At 39.1% G+C, this 22,548-nt stretch overlaps 1 protein-coding gene across 3 annotated transcripts in view; it reads right to left on the bottom strand.

Moving 5' to 3' along the window:
- Nucleotides 1-16,117, bottom strand: part of LOC123878770 (unextended protein-like) — a 38,244-nt gene extending 22,127 nt beyond the window's left edge. For all 3 annotated transcript variants that reach the window (XR_006798875.1, XM_045926078.1, XM_045926076.1), the window contains exon 1: nucleotides 15,681-16,117. Coding sequence is in view for 2 of the 3 variants with exons in the window: in XM_045926078.1 (XP_045782034.1) it covers nucleotides 15,681-16,033 (353 nt within the window). In the remaining variant the exon portion in view is untranslated. The remainder of the gene's footprint in view (nucleotides 1-15,680) is intronic.
- Between the last annotated feature and the right edge of the window lie 6,431 nt (nucleotides 16,118-22,548).

Genomic DNA, 22,548 nt, shown 5'->3' with positions numbered 1-22,548 from the left:
TCTGGGTTTCGATTGCGGCAGAATGAGTGCTACAATGTCACGATCACAATCACCTTTGATGTCCCAGCCACATTAACGGCCACCAACGCGATGTTCAACGGCGTTTTCCCGTTAAATCTATACTAATAAATAAAATTGGAGTGTCTGTCTGTAATTTCGAAATAACTACCTCATATTAAGCTCATATGGTTATTTGAACGATACCATAACTGAATCACACGTTTTTAAAATTTTTGTCTGTCTGTCTGTCTGTCTGTCTGTTTGAAAAGGCTAATCTTTGAACGGCTGAACCGATTTTGACGGGACTTTCACAGGCAAGTAGAGGATTGACCAGGGCGTAAAATAGGCTACTTTTTTAACCGACTTTTAAAAAGGGAGTTGTGTTTTTCTACCTATGTACACCGAAATCTCCGAGATTTCTGAACCGATTTGCGTCATTTCTTTTTTAATCGATAGAGGAACTTTGCGACATTGTTTCATAAAAAATTTGGAGTCCAACTCCTCAATCCTGATGCTGCAGGGGATCTGACCAATCCACGCGGGCGAAGCTGCGGGCATCAGCTAGTGTAAAATATGTAGCCACGGAAATGAACAACGACATTCACAATGTCGTTTGGCGTTAGACAATTTTAACTTAGACGTTAACCGTTCAAATGTGACCACTCAGTTTAACGCGTTGATTATCGCGATAATCATGGCGTTGTTGGGCATTGACGTTAACATTAATTGTAGCCGCAACATGATTGGTTGACGCTCGCCCACTATTAGCTAATACAATGCATGGTTACAACAAGAATAGCGATTGTAGGTAATTATTATGAAGGTTTTCCGCAATCGACCAGCAATAATTACAAATTACAATGAAATGCCAAAAGTGGCCTATTAAAAATTAAAATGGCTCTATTATTTGAATTTCGAAGCCTGCAAAAATAAATGAGCGGATGGATCAAATTATTTCGAAGTGGATATCAAATGAAGAGCTAAATTAAACTGTTATTGCCGACTGTCCTTGCCAAATCTCGTGATGTCATGCGATTATCTGCATAAAGCTCGGCGCACATTACATCAAGCGCCGCATGCAATTTGTCGTGCGGGACTTCTTCGATTGGCCGGAACGCCAAGCAGCGGCACGGGCCTCTAGGCATGGCCTTCTTACACAAGTGAGGCACTGGGCATCTGAGTGCCCTGGTGAAGTTCTTTAAGCCGGGATTTCATTGGCTATTCTGCCCTGGTTTGGGGCCCTAGAGCCAAGCCAAGACGGGCAGACTCTAGCCAATCATGCAACCAACCATGCTGTCACCATTTGCCAATATACTAGGATACTATGGCGGCGCCACTGTGGTGTCTAGTACCAAGCGAGAATCACCAGGATAAGAAAAATCGCTCACATCAATAGCGAGCACATGCGAATGATATTATCACGCACAAGTAGTATGCGGGAGAGGCGTGCCTGGTAGCGCAACTGGTTGTCAAGTGAGTGAGACGCCAAACAACTCTATACTTCGTGGTTGCGCCACCAGTGAGTAATGCGGCCGCCACCAAATTAGTTGCGCACTCCAGAGAGAGAGAGATGTGTATTTTGACGATTGAAAACACTTATTTGAATAAAAATCTATTCTATTCTGTTCTATTGACTCATTTTAAGAGCGGCTCTTGCACCTCTTGCGGCTTTTGCGTAAGTGTGCGATCATTTCAAAACTACCAAGCAGCTTAGTATAATTACAATAAGAAGTAGCAATAAAAATATTACAACCAGCGCGCTAAGAGTCATTTCTCGCCATCTTTGTTTTATGTCCGTCATAAAACCGCGTCTGCGATAGCGATGCTCATCGCTCAGTGGCAAATACTAAACAATAAACATAGCACACGCCAGACGATAATACGAACATATTATTGTTTATTTATGATTTAGGTTGAGATGAGACGAGATAAAGAAAGACGTGAAACAAGTGTAAATTAAAAATTTATAACACCCCCGACAAGTGAAGGTTACAGTAACTAGAAAAGAGCTGATAACTTTCAAACGCCTGAACCGATTTCCGGCGTGGATTTAGGTTTTTAAAGATCCCGTGGATACTGTTTGATTTTCCGGGATAAAAAGTTGCCTATATCAATTACAGGGACGCAAGCTATCTCGGTACCAAACATACAAATCGGTTATAAGCGGATGATTTGCGGAAGCTATTTGATTTTCCGGGATTAAAAGTAGCCTATGTCCGTCCCCGGGATATAAGCTAACCCTGTACCAAATTTCGTCAGAATCGGTTAAACTGTTGGGCCGTGAAAAGGTAGCAGACAGACAGACAGACAAACAAAGTGATCCTATAAGGGTTCCGTTTTTCTTTTTGAGGTACGGAACGGAACCCTAAAAAAGACGAGACACTGTCGCTGGAAGTATGGATATGGATTATGGATTAAGTAGTATGGATTTAAGTGGTAGGCTTATTAAAGTTTTTATATTCCGACTACTCAGTTTCAATATTATGGTTTCGATTTTCATTTACCTTCCAAAGTTCGATCAACCGTGAAATTACAAGGCATACGCGCAAATATTGGTCCAATCATTGGCCAAATATTTCTCCAAACTGTCCCACTAGGCCACGACACCAACGCATTATCAGAAATAGCCAGCTTTATTAATAAAACGAAGATGATCCTTTGACGTAAAAGTGAAAGTGTTTACGTCTGTGTTGCCGCCCAAACCCGATTTCAGGATAAAATAGTTTTGACTAGACAAACCTGTTCTACGCACTGAGTCCCATGTCCCTACCTACCTACGTCCTACCTTGAGGCTGAGATCTATAGACCGCACTTTAGACTTTGCTTAGACTAAAGTTTCAGTTAAAACGAGACAGATTTATGCCACAGCGGTATAACGCTGTCTCGTTTTAATTCTGAACAAAGTCAAAGTGCACTCTATAGATCTCAGCCTTAGTGTTTTTGTAAATCGCTAAGCGTTACTCCAGAGGCTCGCAAAAGAAGTTTCTGAATGAAAGGAGCCTACGAAGCCGAGTGGAACCAAGGGGAGAGGTGGTGAGCGAAGCAAGCCATGACCTCCGTAGCGTAACGAGTAAGTAGGTGAAGCTGAATGAAATGCAGACGGAGTGGATCTTCTGATGTTAATTAGCAATATGCTCCATAAAACAAATCACCCTATAAAGTCAAAATAACGCGATGACCTAATTTCACCTAGTTAATTGATAATAGTCCTTTCATTTCCTCGTAGAACCTAGGGCTGCAGCAGTTTTTTTTAAGTCTTTCTGTATAAGACTTGACATGGTTCCACGAGAGTCCTATACTTTTAAGGTCTGTTTTAATGGACCTCCTCCAGGTGTTCGTTGTTCGACCAGCGCGATGATTCGCTAACTCAGCGATCATCACTAACCATTGGTTACTTCTACATTGCTGCTTCACTGAGCGATACAAAAATATTTATTCCTGGAAAATCTTCAATGGATCTAACTAATATTACAAAGGCGAAAGTTTGTATGTGTGTGTGCGTGTGTGTGTGTGTGTGTGTGTATGTTTGTTACTCCTTCACGCAAAAACTACTGGACGGATTTGGCTGAAATTCGGAATGGAGTTAGATAATATCCTGGATTAGCACATAGGCTACTTTTTATCCCGGAAAACCAAAGAGTTCCCACGAGATTTCGAAAAACCTAAATCTACGCGGGCGAAGTCGCGGGCATCGGCTAGTTAGAAATAAATATCAAATGAGGGCTAGTTAGAAATAAATATCAAATGAGCCTGATGGCGAATTTAGCAGATTACCTCACAGATCTCTTTTAGCCTAGTTAGTCAAAATATTACCTACTCATTGGGAACAACAAATTATTCCTAAAATTGTATTTAGTCGGTAACATATACAAACGTAGGGAATTATTCTTCTCACATCACTGAACGTACGTAAAGTTCCGAAAGTGAAAATAAAATGAACATTCATTTGTGACGTCTGCCACGCCTTGGCTGGATGCCGAGTTAACATGCCCCTTATAGAGGGGGAGATGCTATGATGAAGCACCGTTCCCTTCAATCAAACTAAAAGACCACTGGGGCGGAAAATAAGGAAGCTGCAAAGAAAAAATCGCGATGAAACACAACACGTGCGAAGTTAAATTAAACGGCAAGTAATATTTTTTACGAAGGAAAATTCCAGCACTTCTTTCTTTAACAAAATATAGATTTGTAAAGAAAAGAAGTCGGTTAAAATTATAATAATCACGTTCCTCTACAAATAAGCATTAAACTTGTGGAACCCATGGAAGTAAGTTGTACTACTAGTATCTAGTTCTTACTAGGATTTGGTCGGATCTTAACATCTTATTAAACTTCCAAATCTAAATCTGCCTCTAAAATGCCTTGCTGGCTCCTTCTCAGTACAGTATCTGTTGACCGTACTAATCGACATGATAAAAGAACAATTTTTTCCATACATCAAAAATGTCAAGAAAGCGTTTTGACTGTGCTTTATAATGGAATCTAATCTCATCGTCTCGGTCTTACCAACTGCGATGTCTTCTTTTAGACGAGCTGCTTGATGATAACGAGAAAATTGCCAGACGCTGTTTAATTATTCAATTGATAGCTAAAAGAATTTCAGACTTGATTGATCTCACATTGTCTCTGTGTTTTGTTACTCTCTATTGTATACTGATACTAGCCGATACCCGCCGCTTTGTCCGCGTTTTACGTTGGTTTTCTGATTTTAGGGTCCCGTACCTCTAAAGGAAAAAGGAACCCTTTATAGGATCAATTAGTTGTTTGTCTGTCTGTCTGTCGGGTCTGTCAATTTGAGGGAATCAAAACCTATAGGGTACTTCCCGTTGACCTAGAATCATGAAATTTGGCAGGTAGCAATTGACTTACATATATCATACTAGAGGATGCCCGCGACTTCGTCCGCGTGGATTTAGGTTTTAAAGATCCTGTGGGAACTGTTTGATTTTCCGGGATAAAAAAAGGCCTATGTCAATTACAGGGACGCAAGCTACCTCGGTACCAAACTTCATACAAATCGGTTAAGCAGATGGGTTTTGGGAATCCCGTGGGAACTCTTTGATTTTCCGGGATAAAAAGTAGCCTAAGTCCGCCCCGGGACATAAGTTAACCCTGTACCAAATCGGTTAAACTGTTGGGCCGTGAAAAGGTAGCAGACAGATAGACAGACAGACACACTTTCGCATTTATAATATTACTAGCTGACGCCCACGACTTCGTCCGCGTGGATTTAGGTTTTTCGAAATCCCGTGGGAACTCTTTGGTTTTCCGGGATAAAAAGTAGCCTATGTGCTAATCCAGGATATTATCTACCTCCATTCCGAATTTCAGCCAAATCCGTCCAGTGGTTTTTGCGTGAAGGAGTAACAAACATACACACACACACACACACACACACACACACATACAAACTTTCGCCTTTATAATATTAGTGTGAAGTATGGATTAAGTAAATGGAAAAAATGATCCTTTTTTCCTTTCCAGGTACGGAACCCTATAAACCATCGCGCGGTTTGTTTGCCCAAGGCCTCGGGCGCGGTATCATTTAATGTGAAATAAGGTCAACTCTGGACAAATGGGTATTGGTCACGCGATGGGTGGAGCTTTATTGCCAAAGGGATTAATATTATAGTGGACTTAGCCAGATTTCATATTTGAGTGACTAGTTTTTGATGACCTCCCCTTAGCGGCGACCGCTGTGCTCTTATAGAAATAGGAAAGTTCCGTACCTCGAAAGGAAAAATGGAATCCTTAAGGATCCGTTTGTTGTTTCTCTGTCTGTCCATCTGTCCGTTCTTCCCGTTGACCTAGAATAATGAAATTTGGCAGTTCTAGGGTAAGTAAAGGGAAATATCCGAAAACCGTGAATTTATAGTTAAGTATATTACAAAAAAAAAATTGTATATGAACTAATAATAATTAGTATCTATTATTTTCAAAATAAGATAACTATACCAAGTGGGGTATCATATTAAAGGGCTTTATCTGTACATTATAAAACAGATTTTTAATTATTGTTATAGATAAATAGTCTTTGATTTATCGTGCAAAATGTCGGAAAAATACCCGAGTACGGAACCCTCGGTGCGCGAGTCTGACTCGCACTTGGCCGGTTTTTTAAAGAAACAATGTTTTTCATTTCGTCCGTTACCAATATAAATAATACAGATTTTTTTCCAGCATCCATTGGCAATGCACCAAGAGATGAGAAATGAAAGGACACCCCGGCCGGGAAAACTGAACGGATTCCGAAACGTTGCCAAAATTTTAAAAATGTCTCCACAAACTGTCTGTTTCATATTTCTAACTAGCCTAATTATATTTTTGACTTATTCACGTGTTCCGGTGTCATGGCTCAAATTCAAGGTCTACCCTCCTGTGTGATGGGGAAAAGACAGAGTTTTGAAAAAGTTAGAGTTGGTATCTAACTTATTTTTGATATATTGAATTGTGACAACGCATATCAATTGATTGCGATTGTTAAGCAACGTTGACCCATGCCGGTAACTGGATGGGTGACCGACTTTGGAGGTCCGTATTTGGCCTTTTCGTTTCCTCCGTGCTTCGGAGATCCCGGTTATCATTTTTTTTTTTTAATTATTAGACTAGCGCTTGGCTGCAATCAGACCTGCTAGCAAGTGATGATGCAGCCTAAGATGGAGCGCGCTTGCCTAGAAGTTGCCTATTCACTCTTGACTTGAAGGTACCCATATTATAGGTGGAAGGGAAAACTGATGCCGGAAGGTATTCTTATTTATCTCGCTATAAGAGTATTTCAAGCATATTAGAGCCTTTGCACACCACGTTTTTTAAACGCGCCTTTGACGCGCGTTAGCGATACAGTCGCGATACGCACGCAAGTCAGACGCAGCCTGTAGACCTTTGCACACCTGTATAAATTCTAACACGCGTTTCAATCGATACAGACGTGCGTGTGTTCCGATAGAGACGCGATGCAAACGTGCGTGTGTAGCGATACAAACGACAACAAACTGCTCTGTAGGATAAAAGCGCGCCGTCGACGCACGTTTCTAAAACCCGCGTCAACGGCGCGTTTAAAAAACGTGGTGTGCAAAGGCCCTTATATGACACCCACGCTGATGCGACGAAAAGTGACAGAGTGGCGCTTGTGGCATGACCTCGCGCATGTGCCTGATTGGTTGTTAAAAGTCTGCCACTGCGGCCATAGTGGCTGTTTTCGCCGAATCTTTTTCGCTAGTACGATTATGGCTTATTTTCAAATAATTTCTAGGCAATAAAATCAAATTCTTCACACTGAGAGAAAACTTTATGAGTTTGAAATATGTGTAATTGAGAAATTTCAAATCAGCAAAAAAACGCCACTCCGGCGCGGCGGTTGTGGCGTTATTTGTAGGATCCTCTACCGATCTTACCGAGAGACTAACAACTTTGCGCCGATAATGTTCCAAAATAACATTGAAGCTATGAGTAATATACTAATACCATACTATGCTAATATGTTATCATAACATATAAGCTATATATCTATAAACAAAGTGATAAGCACACTATACATAGTGTGGTGTAGGTAGGTTGTAACTTGTAACGCTATGGTGCAAATTGGCCTAAAAAAAATTGGCAGTAACAATTTCCATATCACTAATATGGAAATTGTTACTGCCAATTTGTTCCTAGCCAAATCAGCCAATTTGTTACAAGCTAAACAGATCTACTTAGGTTTAATGATATTTATTCTCATAAAGACAAGAAAGTCATTCACATGAGAACTTAATTCTAAAATATACCTACTATTCGCCATTTTAATATACTATTCGCCATTTCTTAATTTTGTTATCCTCCTATTTCTCAAAATCGGTCAAGTGCGAGTCGGGATCATACACGGAGGGTTCCGTACCATCGAGCAAGAAGTAACACTTATTGATTTATTTTGCGATGTAACCACAAATTCAGGATTTTCGGATTTTGTTTTAATTTGTGCTATAAGACCTACCTACCTGCCAAATTTCATGATTCTAGGTCAACGGTTAGTAGCTACTTTATAGGTTTCGATTTCCGTAACGGGTCCTGACAGACAGACAGACAAGTTTTCCTTTTTAAAGTACGGAACTCTAAACACATAGGAATCAAAGAATATCCGACTGCATCTGTTATGGGCACAGATTTGCCTTAGTATTATTTGGAGTTTTGTGGTTATGGGCCAATGCGCGCTTATTTTTTTCACTCGTTTTTTTCTGTAGGAAGCTAATTTATGCTTCACATGTTGGAAATAGACCTTATAGGTTAATTTAATAATATGCTCTGTTAAACAAAGACGCTTCGATTCGCTGCCCATTGAAAGCCCAACAGTTTTAGTTTATTAAAACTTGGTAAGTAAATCTTGCTAAATAAAAAATCGGTCAAGTGCGAGCCGGATTCGCACACTAAAGGTCCGCACAAGAAAATAATATACTTAGTACTTATTACCTACTTAACACTTTTTTTAGGGTTCCGTACCTCAAAAGGAAAAACGGAACCCTTATAGGATCACTTTGTTGTCTGTCTGTCTGTCTGTCCGTCCGTCCGTGTGTCTGCCAAGAAAACCTATAGGGTACCTACTTCCCGTTGACCTAGAATCATGGGCGGTTGGGTAGGTTTTACAGCTCAAGTACAGGGATAAATCCGAAAACCGTGACTTGGTGGTTAAACCACAGAAAAAAAATTAAAATGTGTTTAAATTTTCAAAGTTAGATAACTATACCAAGTGGGGTATTATATGAAAGGGCTTTATCTGTACAATTCTAAATAATTTTTATTTATTTTTATACATAATGGTTTATGGATTATCGTGCAAAATGTCGGAAAAATTACCCGAGTACGGAACCCTCGGTACGCGAGTTCGACTCTCACTTGGCTGGTTTTTTGTGATGTAACCACAAATTCACAAATTGTTTTTGGAGTTTAACCTTCACTTGTGCTATAGCACAATGCTACATGTATGTTTCATTTTTGCCGGCAAAAATCGGTCCCCGATTGTTGGACGTGGAAGGAGCACCTATATTTTGTAGGTATAGGTACATTATACATACACCTAGTTAGTTTTAAATAATCAACTCTTCACGGTATAAGCACATAAGCACGTATACGGCGCCGTGCGTATGTCGGCGAGCGCCCACAGCGCACAGACGGGGTCCATACTTGTATAGTTTAACTAACTTGTTACAAATAACTACAAACTTGACATTGGCTAATCTTTGTAAAGCCAGACGAGAGAAAAAAATAAGCAAGCACGTATACCTACCCACCTACCTATTAAGTACTATCTAAACGCCATAACTTAGATAAAACCCAACAAAAATTACGTAACTACTAACTAATGTACCTACGTTACATAGTTACAATGTTAGACTCAAAGCTATTATCCCATCAAGTAAGCTCCAATTTCTATTCCCATTAAGTAGGCATATCAAAATTATTACACACAAATTTAACCTCTATTACTTAACAATGAACGTCGATTTTTGTGTACAACAATTTCGATTGAAAGTTGTTATGGGATGGGTATACGATTACTTAATTCCACAATGTTTTTATCTAAAACGAATACATAGGAATTATAACTCTATTTACTAGACTTGAAGGTTGAATTTTGTATAGACCGTACAATTTGGCTTCCAGCTTTTTTTATATAGAGAACCAAGTTCGATATTCAAATTATTGCACGGGAAATAAAGCTCTATGCAACCGATTCGAAGGTCGATTTTTATGTGCAATAATTTCGTTTTTATGCTCTTTTAGAGGTCGGATTCGGAGCGTAGATTAAACAATGAAATGATGTCAGTGGCCGTCCGCACAGAATAATTGATCTCAATGATTCAATGAATACCGTTGTACACTTTGTAAGAGTCAATAATTATTGTTTGTTGCCCATAAATAAACATCGGAATAAAAAACCGCCCAAGTGCGAGTCAAACTAGCGCACTGAGGGTTCCGTACTCGGATAATTTTTCAGACATTTTGCATTAAAAAACTATTATGCGTAAAATTAAATAAAAAACTGTTTAAGAATATACAGGTAAAGCTCTTTCATATGATACCTCATTTGGTATAGTTATCTTACTTTAAAAATTGAAACATGAATTTTAAATTTTTTGAATGATGTAACCACAAATTCACGGTTTTCGGATTCATTCCTTTCTTGTGCTATAAGACCTAGGTACCTAGCTGCTAAATTTCATGATTCTAGGTCAATGCGAAGTACCCTATAGGACATAGGTTTTCTTAACAGACACAACGGGCAGACGGACAGACAGGCAGACAGACCGACAACAAAGTGATCCTATAAGGGTTCCGTTTTTCGTTTTGAGGTACGGAACCTTAAAAATGGGCGAAGAACCTATGCAATTATATGCATAATCAAAATACTATTTGTAAATAATTTTCTTTTCCTAGAAAACTTGGTTAGCAAACTCAAGCTTGGTGAATGGTGTCCAATCCATCTCACAATGGGCAATAAGTTATTTCCTTACACCATGGAAACCGATTTACTAGGAACCGAACAAAACACCATAAACACACCATTCACGAAGTGCAAGGTTCATTGTAGTCCCTGAAGTTAGGGTTCCGTACCTCAAAAGGAAAAAGGAACCATTATAGGAACACTTCGTTGTCTGTGTGTCTGTAAGGAAGGTCCCTGGAAGGTATCACGGGTATTTTTAAGGTTCCGTACCTCAAAACTCAAAAGGAACCCTTCGATGTCTGTCTGGAAGGTCCTTAGAAAGATATCACGGGTATTTTTAGGGTTCCGTTCCTCAAAAGGAACCATTATAGGAACACTTCGTTGTCTGTGTGTCTGTCTCGAAGGTCCCTGGAAGGTACCTACCACGGGTATTTTTAGGGTTCCGTACCTCAAAAGGAAGCATTATAGGAACACTTCGTTGCCTGTGTGTCTGTCTCGAAGGTCCCTGGAAGGTACCACAGGTATTTCTAGGGTTACGTGCCTTAAAAAGAAAAAGGAACCCTTACAGGAACACTTTGTTGTCTGTGTGTCTGTCTGGAAGGTCTCTAGAAGGTACCACGGGTATTTTTAGGGTTCCGTACCTCAAAACTCAAAAGGGTAACTTTAGATGGTAATATTTTGACCACCCGTGTGTTATACCTAGCCTTAGAAAGAAACATTTCAATGACACGCGAACCACAGATCGCTGAATGTGGCCGGCGCCGCCATTTTGTTTACTCAGCGAACATCTGGTCTCTGGAGTGTTCAGTCTGATGTGCTCTGGCAACTGACCAGACGGACACGCAGACTGTGTTATAATTAGATTGTTGTGACTGAATGCGATAACTGAATGTAGGACATAGCTCTATGCTACTGTCCAGTCTTCACTCACGCTACAGAAAAAAAACACTCCACGGCCGACGTTTAATTAAATAGCGACCCTTGTTACGACGCAATAAAGTGCAATTCAGCTCGCACAGCGCTGCGGCCTAAAATTTAGTAAACACCTTTCTTTCTATCAGTTTTTGTCTAGCGCTTTGGTCTACAACAATTGGTGTAAAATGTTCTTTTATAATTAAGTCTTAGTTAAATAAAATAAATAGTGTAGAGTCAGGGAGCGATGTAGAGAGAAAAACGCGTCGAGAGTTGAGACGTAGTGTATTTGATTGCAAGATAGATTTACAAGATAGATGTACTGTACTGGTAACCGTCCGTAAAGTGGTGCCGGTATTCCGTCTGCCACTACGTACACTGTTAGCCAGTATATATGTCCCTAGTGTCTCGAAAGGTCCGGTGATCCGTACACAGTCGAGTGGTGGACTAGGCATCGAACATAGGTTTCCACATGGCTTTATATAACGAGCGATACATAGTAATCCCGCGACTTATCGAACAAGTGGCGCCATCGAGTTCTCTCTTTGGAAACTAACTTCGTTACAAGAGTAAATAAAAATAAACTCTCTCAACTAACAATTTATAACATTGTAGAAAGAGAGAGTTACTCTTTCTACAATGTTATAAATTGTTAGTTATTGAAATTAAATGAGATAACAGAATGTAGGGCATAGGTTTTTTAAATTCGCTATTGGCACACACGTTTGACCACAATCACACCTGATGGAAAGTGATGATGTAGTCTAAGATGAGACGCGTTTGCCTGGAAGATGGCTATTCACTCTTGTTTGGACTGAAGTGTTCAGTCCAGTTCAGTTTGTTGTCATCATCATCATCATCATCATCATCATCATGTGGAGTTCCACTGTTGGACATAGGCCTTCCCTAAAGAGCGCCACCACACCCGGTCCTCAGCCTTCCTCATCCAGCCACTTCCCGCCAGCCGCTTTATATCGTCGGCCCATCGTGCTGGAGGGCGTCCCACACTACGCTTGCTTATACGCGGTCTCCACTCAAGGACTTTCCGGCTCCAACGGCCATCGCCTCTACGACAGGCATGGCCTGCCCACTGCCACTTCAGTCTTGCTAATAGTTTGGGGTATGTCAGTGACCCTGGTTCTCTTGCGGATCTCCTCATTTTTGATCCTATCCCGCTAGTTGTATCCAGTTTGTTGTCCTCGCTAGCAACTGACCAGACAGACACGCAGATTGTTATAATTAGATTATTGTGATTGAATGCGATAACTGAATGTAGGACGCAGCAGTATGCGTATAGGTACATCACACTAATATTATCACACTATCACACTTCACACTAATATTATAAAGGCGAAAGTTTGTATGTATGTATGTGTGTGTGTTAAGTTTGTTACTCCTTCACGCAAAAACTACTGGACGGATTGGGCTGAAAAGAATGGAGATAGAGTATACCCTGGATTAGCACATAGGCTACTTACTATTTATCCCGGAAAATCAAAGAGTTCCTACGGGATTTAAAAAAATCTACATCCACATTAACGAAGTCGCGGGCCTGATGCCTGCGACTAGTAGTATATACTATAGGTACCCTAGTATTATACTATATATAGTACCTATATTGCCTGCTTTTCGAAATAAGCACTCCAATAAACTGCCTGATATCATGCATACTAATAGGTATTATGTGCTAATAATATAAATGCGAAAGTGTGTCGGTCTGTCTGCTAGCCTTTCACGGTCGAACAGTATAAACGAATCTGATGAAAGGTACAGAGTTAGCTTACACCCCGGGGACGGACATAGGCTACTTTCATCTCGGAAAATCAAAAAGTTCCCACGGGATTTAAAAAAACCGGCCAAGTGCGAGTCAGACTCGCGCACTGAGGGTTCCGTGCTCGGGTATTTTTTCCAACATTTTGTTTTTAGAGAATTTCGCTTTCAGAATTGTAGAAATCCCGCGTGTTTATGCAGTGTGGCAAATATTCGAGGACGTAATATTGTGGCGAAACGCTGCGTCCTGTGCGGGCGACACGCATGACGCATTGTCTGTGCAAAATATGTTCGTCCAAAAACCATTGTGTAACAAAGTATGAGTCAAACTCAAATTAATGCTAACAAAACAATTTGCTTCCCTATTTACTTAGTGACTTTACTGCTGCAATTGTGCATTTTTTCGGTTCTACCTCAAAAGTAAAAACGGAACCCTTATAGGATCACTTTGTTGTCTGTCTGTCTGTCCGTCTGTCGTATCTATCAAGAAAACCTACAAGGTACCTACGTTCCCGTTGACCTAGAATTATGAAATTTGGCAGGTAGATGGGGATTATAGCACACGTAAAGGGGAAAATCCGAAAAACGAGAATTTGTGGTTACATCACAAAAAAAAATGTGTTCAAATAACAAAATTAGTATCAAATGGGGTATCATATGAAAGGGCTTTACCTGTGCATTCTAAAACAGATTTTTATTTATTTTTATACATAATAGTTTTTGATTTATGGTGCAAAATGTCGGAAAAAATACCCAAGTACGTGCGTGTGTGCTCTCGTTGCGTGAGTCTGACTCGCACCTGGCCGATTTTTTTATGCAATATTCCATTGAAGGCTATCAGTTTACCTATGTTTTTTGAAGTAATTACGTTCAGTAATTCAGATGTTAAGACTTTGACAAACGGACGGACGGACAAAATATGCAAGCAAATTCACTTAAGTTTTTTTTTAAATTCATTATAGGTAAGCGCTTGACCACAATCACACCTGATGGAAAGTGATGATGTGGTCTAAGATGGGATGCGTTTACCTAGAAGGTGCCTATTCACTCTTGTTTTGTTTTGCCCCAGGTCAAGTAGACCGGGCATGGTATGGGCGTGTAATGCGGAGGGAAGAGAGTCATATCACTAGAAGAATGTTAAATATGCATGTGGATGGAAAAAAGCGAAGAGGACGACCAAAGAAAAGGTGGATGGATTGCGTGAAAGAGGATATGCGTATAAAAGGGGTAGACGATAAGTTGATGGATGACAGAAGAGAGTGGAAGAGGAAGACATGTTGTGCCGACCCCACGTAGCATGGGATAAGGGCTGGAAGAAGACCTGAAGCCCTCGCTTCACTCGTCAAAAATTAAATCTAAAGTTTATGACTTCGACAATAACGGTACTTTTACAGTAAAATTATTTCAACAGCTTTCACCAAGGTTTTTGTTCCTATTAAATTTTATTCCATGCAGTTACACCTTATACCTACCCAGTTCTTCAGAAATTTTAGATATTTATGTACTTAAACCCTTTGTTTCAAAAACATTTTAATATACCTCTAAAATCATAAGGATTTCCAGTTGGGGCATGATACGTGTCTGACCGCGAAATTCTAATTTAATTTGGTTTTTCGCAATATGTAAACTAATACGAAAACGTAGGCTTATGGCATTTTAATTGCCCCAATGGCAGTATCATCCTCACAGGTTTATATAAAAATCTTTCCTTGAAAGGGTCCAGTTTAAGAAATTAGTTATAATATCGACTAATTTGTAAGTAACTTATGTCAAACTCATTATTTTGACTAATTTCTTAAACTGAACACTGTCGTATTATTTTGTAAATTGCTAAAAACCAAATTCATTTTGAATTTCGCGGGCAGACCCGTCTCATGCCCTAACTTGTGCACTAATTTGTGAGAATTAATTTCTTAAACTGGACCCTTTCAAGTAAAGATTTTTATATAAACCGTGAGGATGATACTGCCATTGTCGCAATTAAAATACCATAAGCCTACGTTGTCGTTTTAGTTTACAAATTGCGAAAAACCAAAAATTTGAATTTCGCGGGCAGGCCCGTCGCTTCCCCTTCACGGATCCCTAAAACAATCAACCAAAAAGCATACTAAAACAAAATTAGAAATCCAAGAGTGAAGCTCGCCCGACTTCATACCTAGGTACATTACATGTGTAGCTAAACAAAATTTTTTTTCTACTTTTTAGTGTTTGTGGTTTTTGAAGTCGGTTTTATTTTTCTTTTGAAATTTTTTTATTTCACAATTCTTAGTGGCCCCACTGTACTATTTATATGTTATGCCCAGTTAAAACCCTACTGTTTACTAAGCTATTACACGGATCGCGAGCAATTTGCTCTTATCCATTGAGGAGTTCTGTTCTCCATCTCCGAAGATATTCATCAGATCTTCACCTTTATATGGGACCGACTGAACAGTATACCCTTTCAAACAAAAAAAAATCCAAATCGGTCCAGGGGTCTTTTGAGTAATCGGAGAACATATGTACATGAAAAAAAAAGATTCCGACGAATTGAGAACCTCCTCCTTTTTTTGAAGTCGGTTAAAAACCAAAACCAACTCACCGATCGTAACGTATGACGTCACCGCCCTCCAAAAAGACATCCTGCGGTAACCACCCACTTTCCTCATCACTTTTAGCACAAAAATACAACTTTACCAACTTATCAACTCTCATCAACACTTCTTCACCAACAAAATTGATATGGTCGGTTTTATAACACCCAGGCTCAGAGGTTAACGACCATAATCGGTATTTGCCGAACACTGTTACATTATAAACACATGTTGCTTGGTTGCACGTGGAATTATTCACTTTTACGTCAAATATCCATGGCGGGGAGGCGGTTAAACTATTTTCTACTACAAATAATAGAATTAATAATAAACTTGTAGTCCGTAAACGCACTGTAGCCATGTCAAAACCGCCCCGTCCACACGCAAAACACAAATGAAAATATGAATGAGTCAGTCAGTCAGGTCCGACCGCGACCTGATTCGCGAGTCGTCTCCATATAATGTTGCCGTATGTAATATTTGAATTTGCCCTACGAGTTATGATTTAATAATCCACACTGATTTACTATTATTTACTTAATTATTTATTTTAAATTTTATATATATATTATGTTTATTTACTTTATTTTATTAGTACACCCCTTCCACTTTCTTTAATTTTTATTATCTCCTCACCCTAAGGTTGCCTGGAAGAGATCGCTATTTTAGCGATAAGGCCGCCTTTTGTACATAAATCTTTATTGTTATTTATATATTACTGTCTTGTTGGTGTACAATAAAGAATATTTTACTTTACTTTACTGATAAAAATGCGACAGCGTCTGTCTGCTAGCTTTTCACTGCCCATTTCACACTTGCCTATGTTTAAAATATCTATTCAAAACTAGTTGATGCAAGCGACTTCATCCGTGTTGATTTAGTTTTTTTAAAATCCCGTGGAAACTTTTTGATTTTCCACTATAAAAAGTTACCTATGACAATTTCCAGGATACAAGCTACCTCTGTACCAAATTTCATCGAAATCGGGTAAACGGACCGTGAAAATCTAGCAGACAAATAGACAAACACACTTTCGCTCTTATAATATTATATAGTATAATGTGGAAGTTAATATGGATATGCTCCTGAAGAAGCATGATATTACGCAATCGAGCATCATATAATAATATGCTTTTTTCTTGTTTCATATTACTCAATCAAAGACTGTAAATGATAGAAGAGCATGGATTTGACTTGGAGCTCGCTCCAGCAATACACCGCAATAGTAAATCGAATCTTCGAAAGAGCAATCTCCGAGTTTCTTGCTAGTTATTCTCAGTATGTCAGGTATCCCAAACTAGTGGCAGTTGTATGTGATGATTCAAAACTACTTGAAAAAGTTTATTCGAATTAAAAACCATTGTGGTGCTATTTCATATGGTTAACTGTTTCCAGCGAAATTTGGTAGTTACATACTTATAGCTTGCATCTTGAAGAAAGGTATAGGCTACTTTTGGTACCTCATGATTTTTAAAAACTTAAATCCACATTGACCAAATAGCGGGCATCGTCTCCTTAATACAAATACATAGACTGCTAAAATCATAACCCTCCCTTTTAGCTTTACCGTAGTCGGGTAAAAATAGCTTGTATACTGGAGACGGGCATAGAATACTTTTTATTTCTAAGTAAAGTCCGAGCAAAGTCACACTCTTATACACTTCACATTTTAAATATTCGTATAGTTTCATTATACTTGCATTAAAATGGGCAAAAACTTGTCAACTGGCAACATTATTGCCACATAGATAGGGTTGTGCCACAGCATACATGTGTGTGCTACTCCATCCATTTATCGATGTAGGCAAAAGATAATTTAAGCAAATGAAGATAGCAATGTTTTATATGAATCTTTACTGCACGTGGACATTCTCTATATATTCTACATCTTCTAAAATATAAAAACCGGCCAAGTGCAAGTCAGACTCGCGCACCGAGGGTTCCGTTCTCAGGTATTTTGCAATTTGCACTAAAAGATAATTTAAGCAAATGAAGATAACAATGTTTTATATGAATCTTGACTGCACGTGGACATTCTCTATATATTCTACATCTTCTAAAATATAAAAACCGGCCAAGTGCAAGTCAGACTCGCGCACCGAGGGTTCCGTTCTCAGGTATTTTGCAATTTGCACTAAAAGATAATTTAAGCAAATGAAGATAACAATGTTTTATATGAATCTTGACTGCACGTGGACATTCTCTATATATTCTACATCTTCTAAAATATAAAAACCGGCCAAGTGCAAGTCAGACTCGCGCACCGAGGGTTCCGTTCTCAGGTATTTTGCAATTTGCACTAAAAGATAATTTAAGCAAATGAAGATAACAATGTTTTATATGAATCTTGACTGCACGTGGACATTCTCTATATATTCTACATCTTCTAAAATATAAAAACCGGCCAAGTGCAAGTCAGACTCGCGCACCGAGGGTTCCGTTCTCAGGTATTTTGCAATTTGCACTAAAAGTTAATTTAAGCAAATGAAGATAACAATGTTTTATATGAATCTTGACTGCACGTGGACATTCTCTATATATTCTACATCTTCTAAAATATAAAAACCGGCCAAGTGCAAGTCAGACTCGCGCACCGAGGGTTCCGTTCTCAGGTATTTTGCAATTTGCACTAAAAGATAATTTAAGCAAATGAAGATAACAATGTTTTATATGAATCTTGACTGCACGTGGACATTCTCTATATATTCTACATCTTCTAAAATATAAAAACCGGCCAAGTGCAAGTCAGACTCGCGCACCGAGGGTTCCGTTCTCAGGTATTTTGCAATTTGCACTAAAAGTTAATTTAAGCAAATGAAGATAACAATGTTTTATATGAATCTTGACTGCACGTGGACATTCTCTATATATTCTACATCTTCTAAAATATAAAAACCGGCCAAGTGCAAGTCAGACTCGCGCACCGAGGGTTCCGTTCTCAGGTATTTTGCAATTTGCACTAAAAGATAATTTAAGCAAATGAAGATAACAATGTTTTATATGAATCTTGACTGCACGTGGACATTCTCTATATATTCTACATCTTCTAAAATATAAAAACCGGCCAAGTGCAAGTCAGACTCGCGCACCGAGGGTTCCGTTCTCAGGTATTTTGCAATTTGCACTAAAAGAGAATTTAAGCAAATGAAGATAACAATGTTTTATATGAATCTTGACTGCACGTGGACATTCTCTATATATTCTACATCTTCTAAAATATAAAAACCGGCCAAGTGCAAGTCAGACTCGCGCACCGAGGGTTCCGTTCTCAGGTATTTTGCAATTTGCACTAAAAGTTAATTTAAGCAAATGAAGATAACAATGTTTTATATGAATCTTGACTGCACGTGGACATTCTCTATATATTCTACATCTTCTAAAATATAAAAACCGGCCAAGTGCAAGTCAGACTCGCGCACCGAGGGTTCCGTTCTCAGGTATTTTGCAATTTGCACTAATCAAAAATTTTTCGCATAAAAATAAATAAAAATCTGTTTTAGAATATACAGGTAAAGCCCTTTCATATGATACCCCACTTGGTATACTAAGTTATCTTATTTTGAAAATTGAAAATACTAATTATTTGTTATGAACACATTTCTTTGTGATGTACCGACAAATTCACGGTTTTCAGATTTTTTCCTTTACTTCTACTATAAGACCTACCTACCTGCCAAATTTCATGATTCTTGTTTCTTGAGAGGCACGACAGGCAGACAGACGGACAGACAGACAGACAACAAAGTGATCCTATAAGGGTTCCGGATTTCCTTTTGAGGTGCGGAACCCTAAAAATTACCTTACGTGTGTGTGTTCGTTTTTAGAGTTCCGTACCTCAAATGAAAAAAGGAACCCTTCGTAAAACTATGCTTATAGGATCTCTTTTTTGTCCGCCGTGTCTGTCTGTCAGCACAAGTAAAGGAATAAAGGCCGATTCACACCAATTGCGTATGCAGCACGTACACGTGACACGTGCGTGGTGACGCGCGTTAAGGGCCTAAGGGTTACGCATACGTCCACACTTTACGCAAGCGGTGTGCCATGTTTCATACAGTTCCATACATTACAACGCAATGGTACGCGCTACGTCTACGCTTACGCAGCCTTTGTGAACGAGTAATTTATCCGAAAACCGCGCGTTTGTGGTTAGAAATTGCTCGTACAGGGAATCGAACCCGGACCACCAACAGCACTCACCACTGCCTGTGCTGAGTAGAGAGACGATAAAAATATGTACAAGGACGGCTGTAGATAAGATTTGGAGTGTTAGATAAATAGCTAAGTGGGTACTTTATCTCTGGCTAACTAGGTTGAATACATTATATAACTCAGATGTCACCATTTTATTTGACTGACTAGCTGATGCCCGCAGCTTCGCCCGCGTGGATTGGTCAGATCCCCTGCAGCATTAGGATTGAGGAGTTGGAATCCAAATTTTTTATGGAACAATGTCGCAAAGTTCCCTTAACGATTAAAAAAAATTACGCAAATCGGTTCGGAAATCTCGGAGATATCAGTGTACATAGGTAGAAAAACATAACTCCATTTTTTAAAGTCGGTTAAAAAGTAGCCTATGTTACTCCTCTACTTGTCTATGAAAGTCCCGTCAAAATAGGTTTAGCTATTCCGAAGAATAGCCCGTTCAAACAGACACGACACTTCAATTTTATTTTTTATTAGTACCTATATAGGGAGAGTATAGATATCATACTTTGTACAATTTAATTTTTTAATTATTCAGACTATCAGATAAATCTGTGAGATATAAATAGATAATTGTAATTTACACAAGTAAGGAGATTGATATCTCAATTTTATTAGTCTTTTAAAATTATGTGCTTACAAAAATGGGCCAAGTGCGAGTCGAACTCGCGAACATGGCATAATTTGTATATAAAATCTTTGAAAAGAGCAACCGCCGAGTTTCTTGCTGGTTCGTCTCGGTAGGAAAGGCATTCCGAACTAGTGGTAGATGCTCTTGACGATTCAAATTCAAAAGTACTTGTAAAAGTCTAATTGAATAAAAATATTTTGAATTTGAATACCAAGGTTTCCCTTCTATCGCATCTTATGAGAAATGACACTTTTTATTTTTTTTAAATCTTTATGGCGGCCATTTTAATTTTTTTTATTTGTTGTTATAGCGGCAATAGACATAAACACATTCTGTGAAAATTTATTTATTTATTTTTATTTTTAATTTCAACTCTCTACTTACGGTTCACGAGATACAGCCCGCTGACGGACGGACAGGCAGCGGTGGCTTAGTAATAGGGTCCCGTTGGCATCCTTCCGGTACGGAACCCTAAAAACTGGTCAAGTGCGAATTTGAACACGCATAACTTCATAAAGTAGGGTTCCGTAGCTATGCCTTTCTATGCATGCACTTACCTGCCTACTTATTCAATACTAAAGGATGCCCGCGACTTCGTCCGCGTGGATTTAGGTTTTCAAAGATCCCGTGGGAACTGTTTGTTATTCCGGGATAAAAAGTTGCCTATGTCAATAACAGGGACGCAAGCTACCTCGGTACCACATCCAAATCGTTCAAGCGGATGAGTATTTAGGAATCCCGCGGGAACTGTTTGTTTTTTCGGGATAAAAAGTAGCCTATGTCCTTCCCCGGAATGTATCCTAAGTCTGTACAAAATTTCATTAAAATCGGTTCAGCGGTTGAGCCGTGAAAGCGTAGCAGACAGACAGACAGACAGACACACTTTCGCATTTATAATATTAGAATGGATTGTTTCTAGTTTTGTAAACAGAACTGTGGACAGTATATACTGTTATTACTATGCAGATGGTGTAAGGTTTTATTGTGTAGGTACTTTCCCAACATTCTCGGAATTAAAATAACTATTCTTCGTGGCCAGAGAGAAATCTAGAGGAAAATCGCAATTAAAAATCCCGTGGGAAATCCCACTTGGATTCCACATTAGGGAAAACACCGAAGATAATATTCTTGGACGTATTGCGCCTCCGTTTTTAGGGTTCCGTACGTAACAAGTAAAGGTTACAGTAACTAGAAAAGAGCTGATAACTTTCAAACGGCTGAACTGATTTTCTTGGATTGTAGCTAAGAACACTCTCGATCAAGCCACCTTTCAAACAAAAAAAACTAAATTAAAATCGGTTCATTAGTTTAGGAGCTACGATGCTACAGACAGATACACAGATACACACGTCAAATTTTATAACACCCCTCTTTTTAGGTCGGGGATTAAAAAAGGAACTCTTAAAGGCAGTGACGGATTAAGACTACTTGATGCCCTAAGCAATCCATGCCTGTGGGCCCCCCTATCCGTATGTCAACTAGAATCGGTCTTTAATTAAACCTTTACCCCCTAAAAACATTTGTAAAATAAGATGATGAGATGTAACGTACTTAGAAGTGGAGTAGGTGCGACAACAATAAAAACCAAAGCATAATTATTTATTTATAAAAATGCGCCTTGCGGCTTTCGGAGGCATTCGAATTGTCGAATGCACAAGCGGGCAGCGAGTGGGCAAGCGGGAGTGGGGTTATGATTCTAGATCGGACTCTATGTCAACTTAAAACACGCGAATTTCTAGTTTTCTATTGAGAGTGAGACGTGAATGCCCTAAGGACAGATTTTTTTGTGCTTCTTCTGGTGCCCCCTCAGACGTGATGCCCTAGGCAATTGCTTAATTTGATTAAGGGTTAATCCGTCACTGCTTAAAGGGTTTGTTCACGTAGTTGTCTGTCGTGTATGTCTAGAAAACCTATAGGGTACTGGCCATAGACCTAGAATCATAAAATTTGGCAGGTAGGTAGGTCTTATAGCACAAGTAAAGGAAAAAATTCGAAAACTGTGAATTTGTGGTTACATCGCAAAAAAAAAAAAAAACAAAATG

The sequence above is a fragment of the Maniola jurtina genome, chromosome 26, assembly GCF_905333055.1.
Source record: "Maniola jurtina chromosome 26, ilManJurt1.1, whole genome shotgun sequence".
NCBI classification, from domain to species: Eukaryota; Metazoa; Arthropoda; class Insecta; order Lepidoptera; family Nymphalidae; genus Maniola; species Maniola jurtina.
The sequence above is the reverse complement of the archived record's forward strand: the minus strand, read 5'-3'. Positions and strand labels throughout refer to the sequence as shown.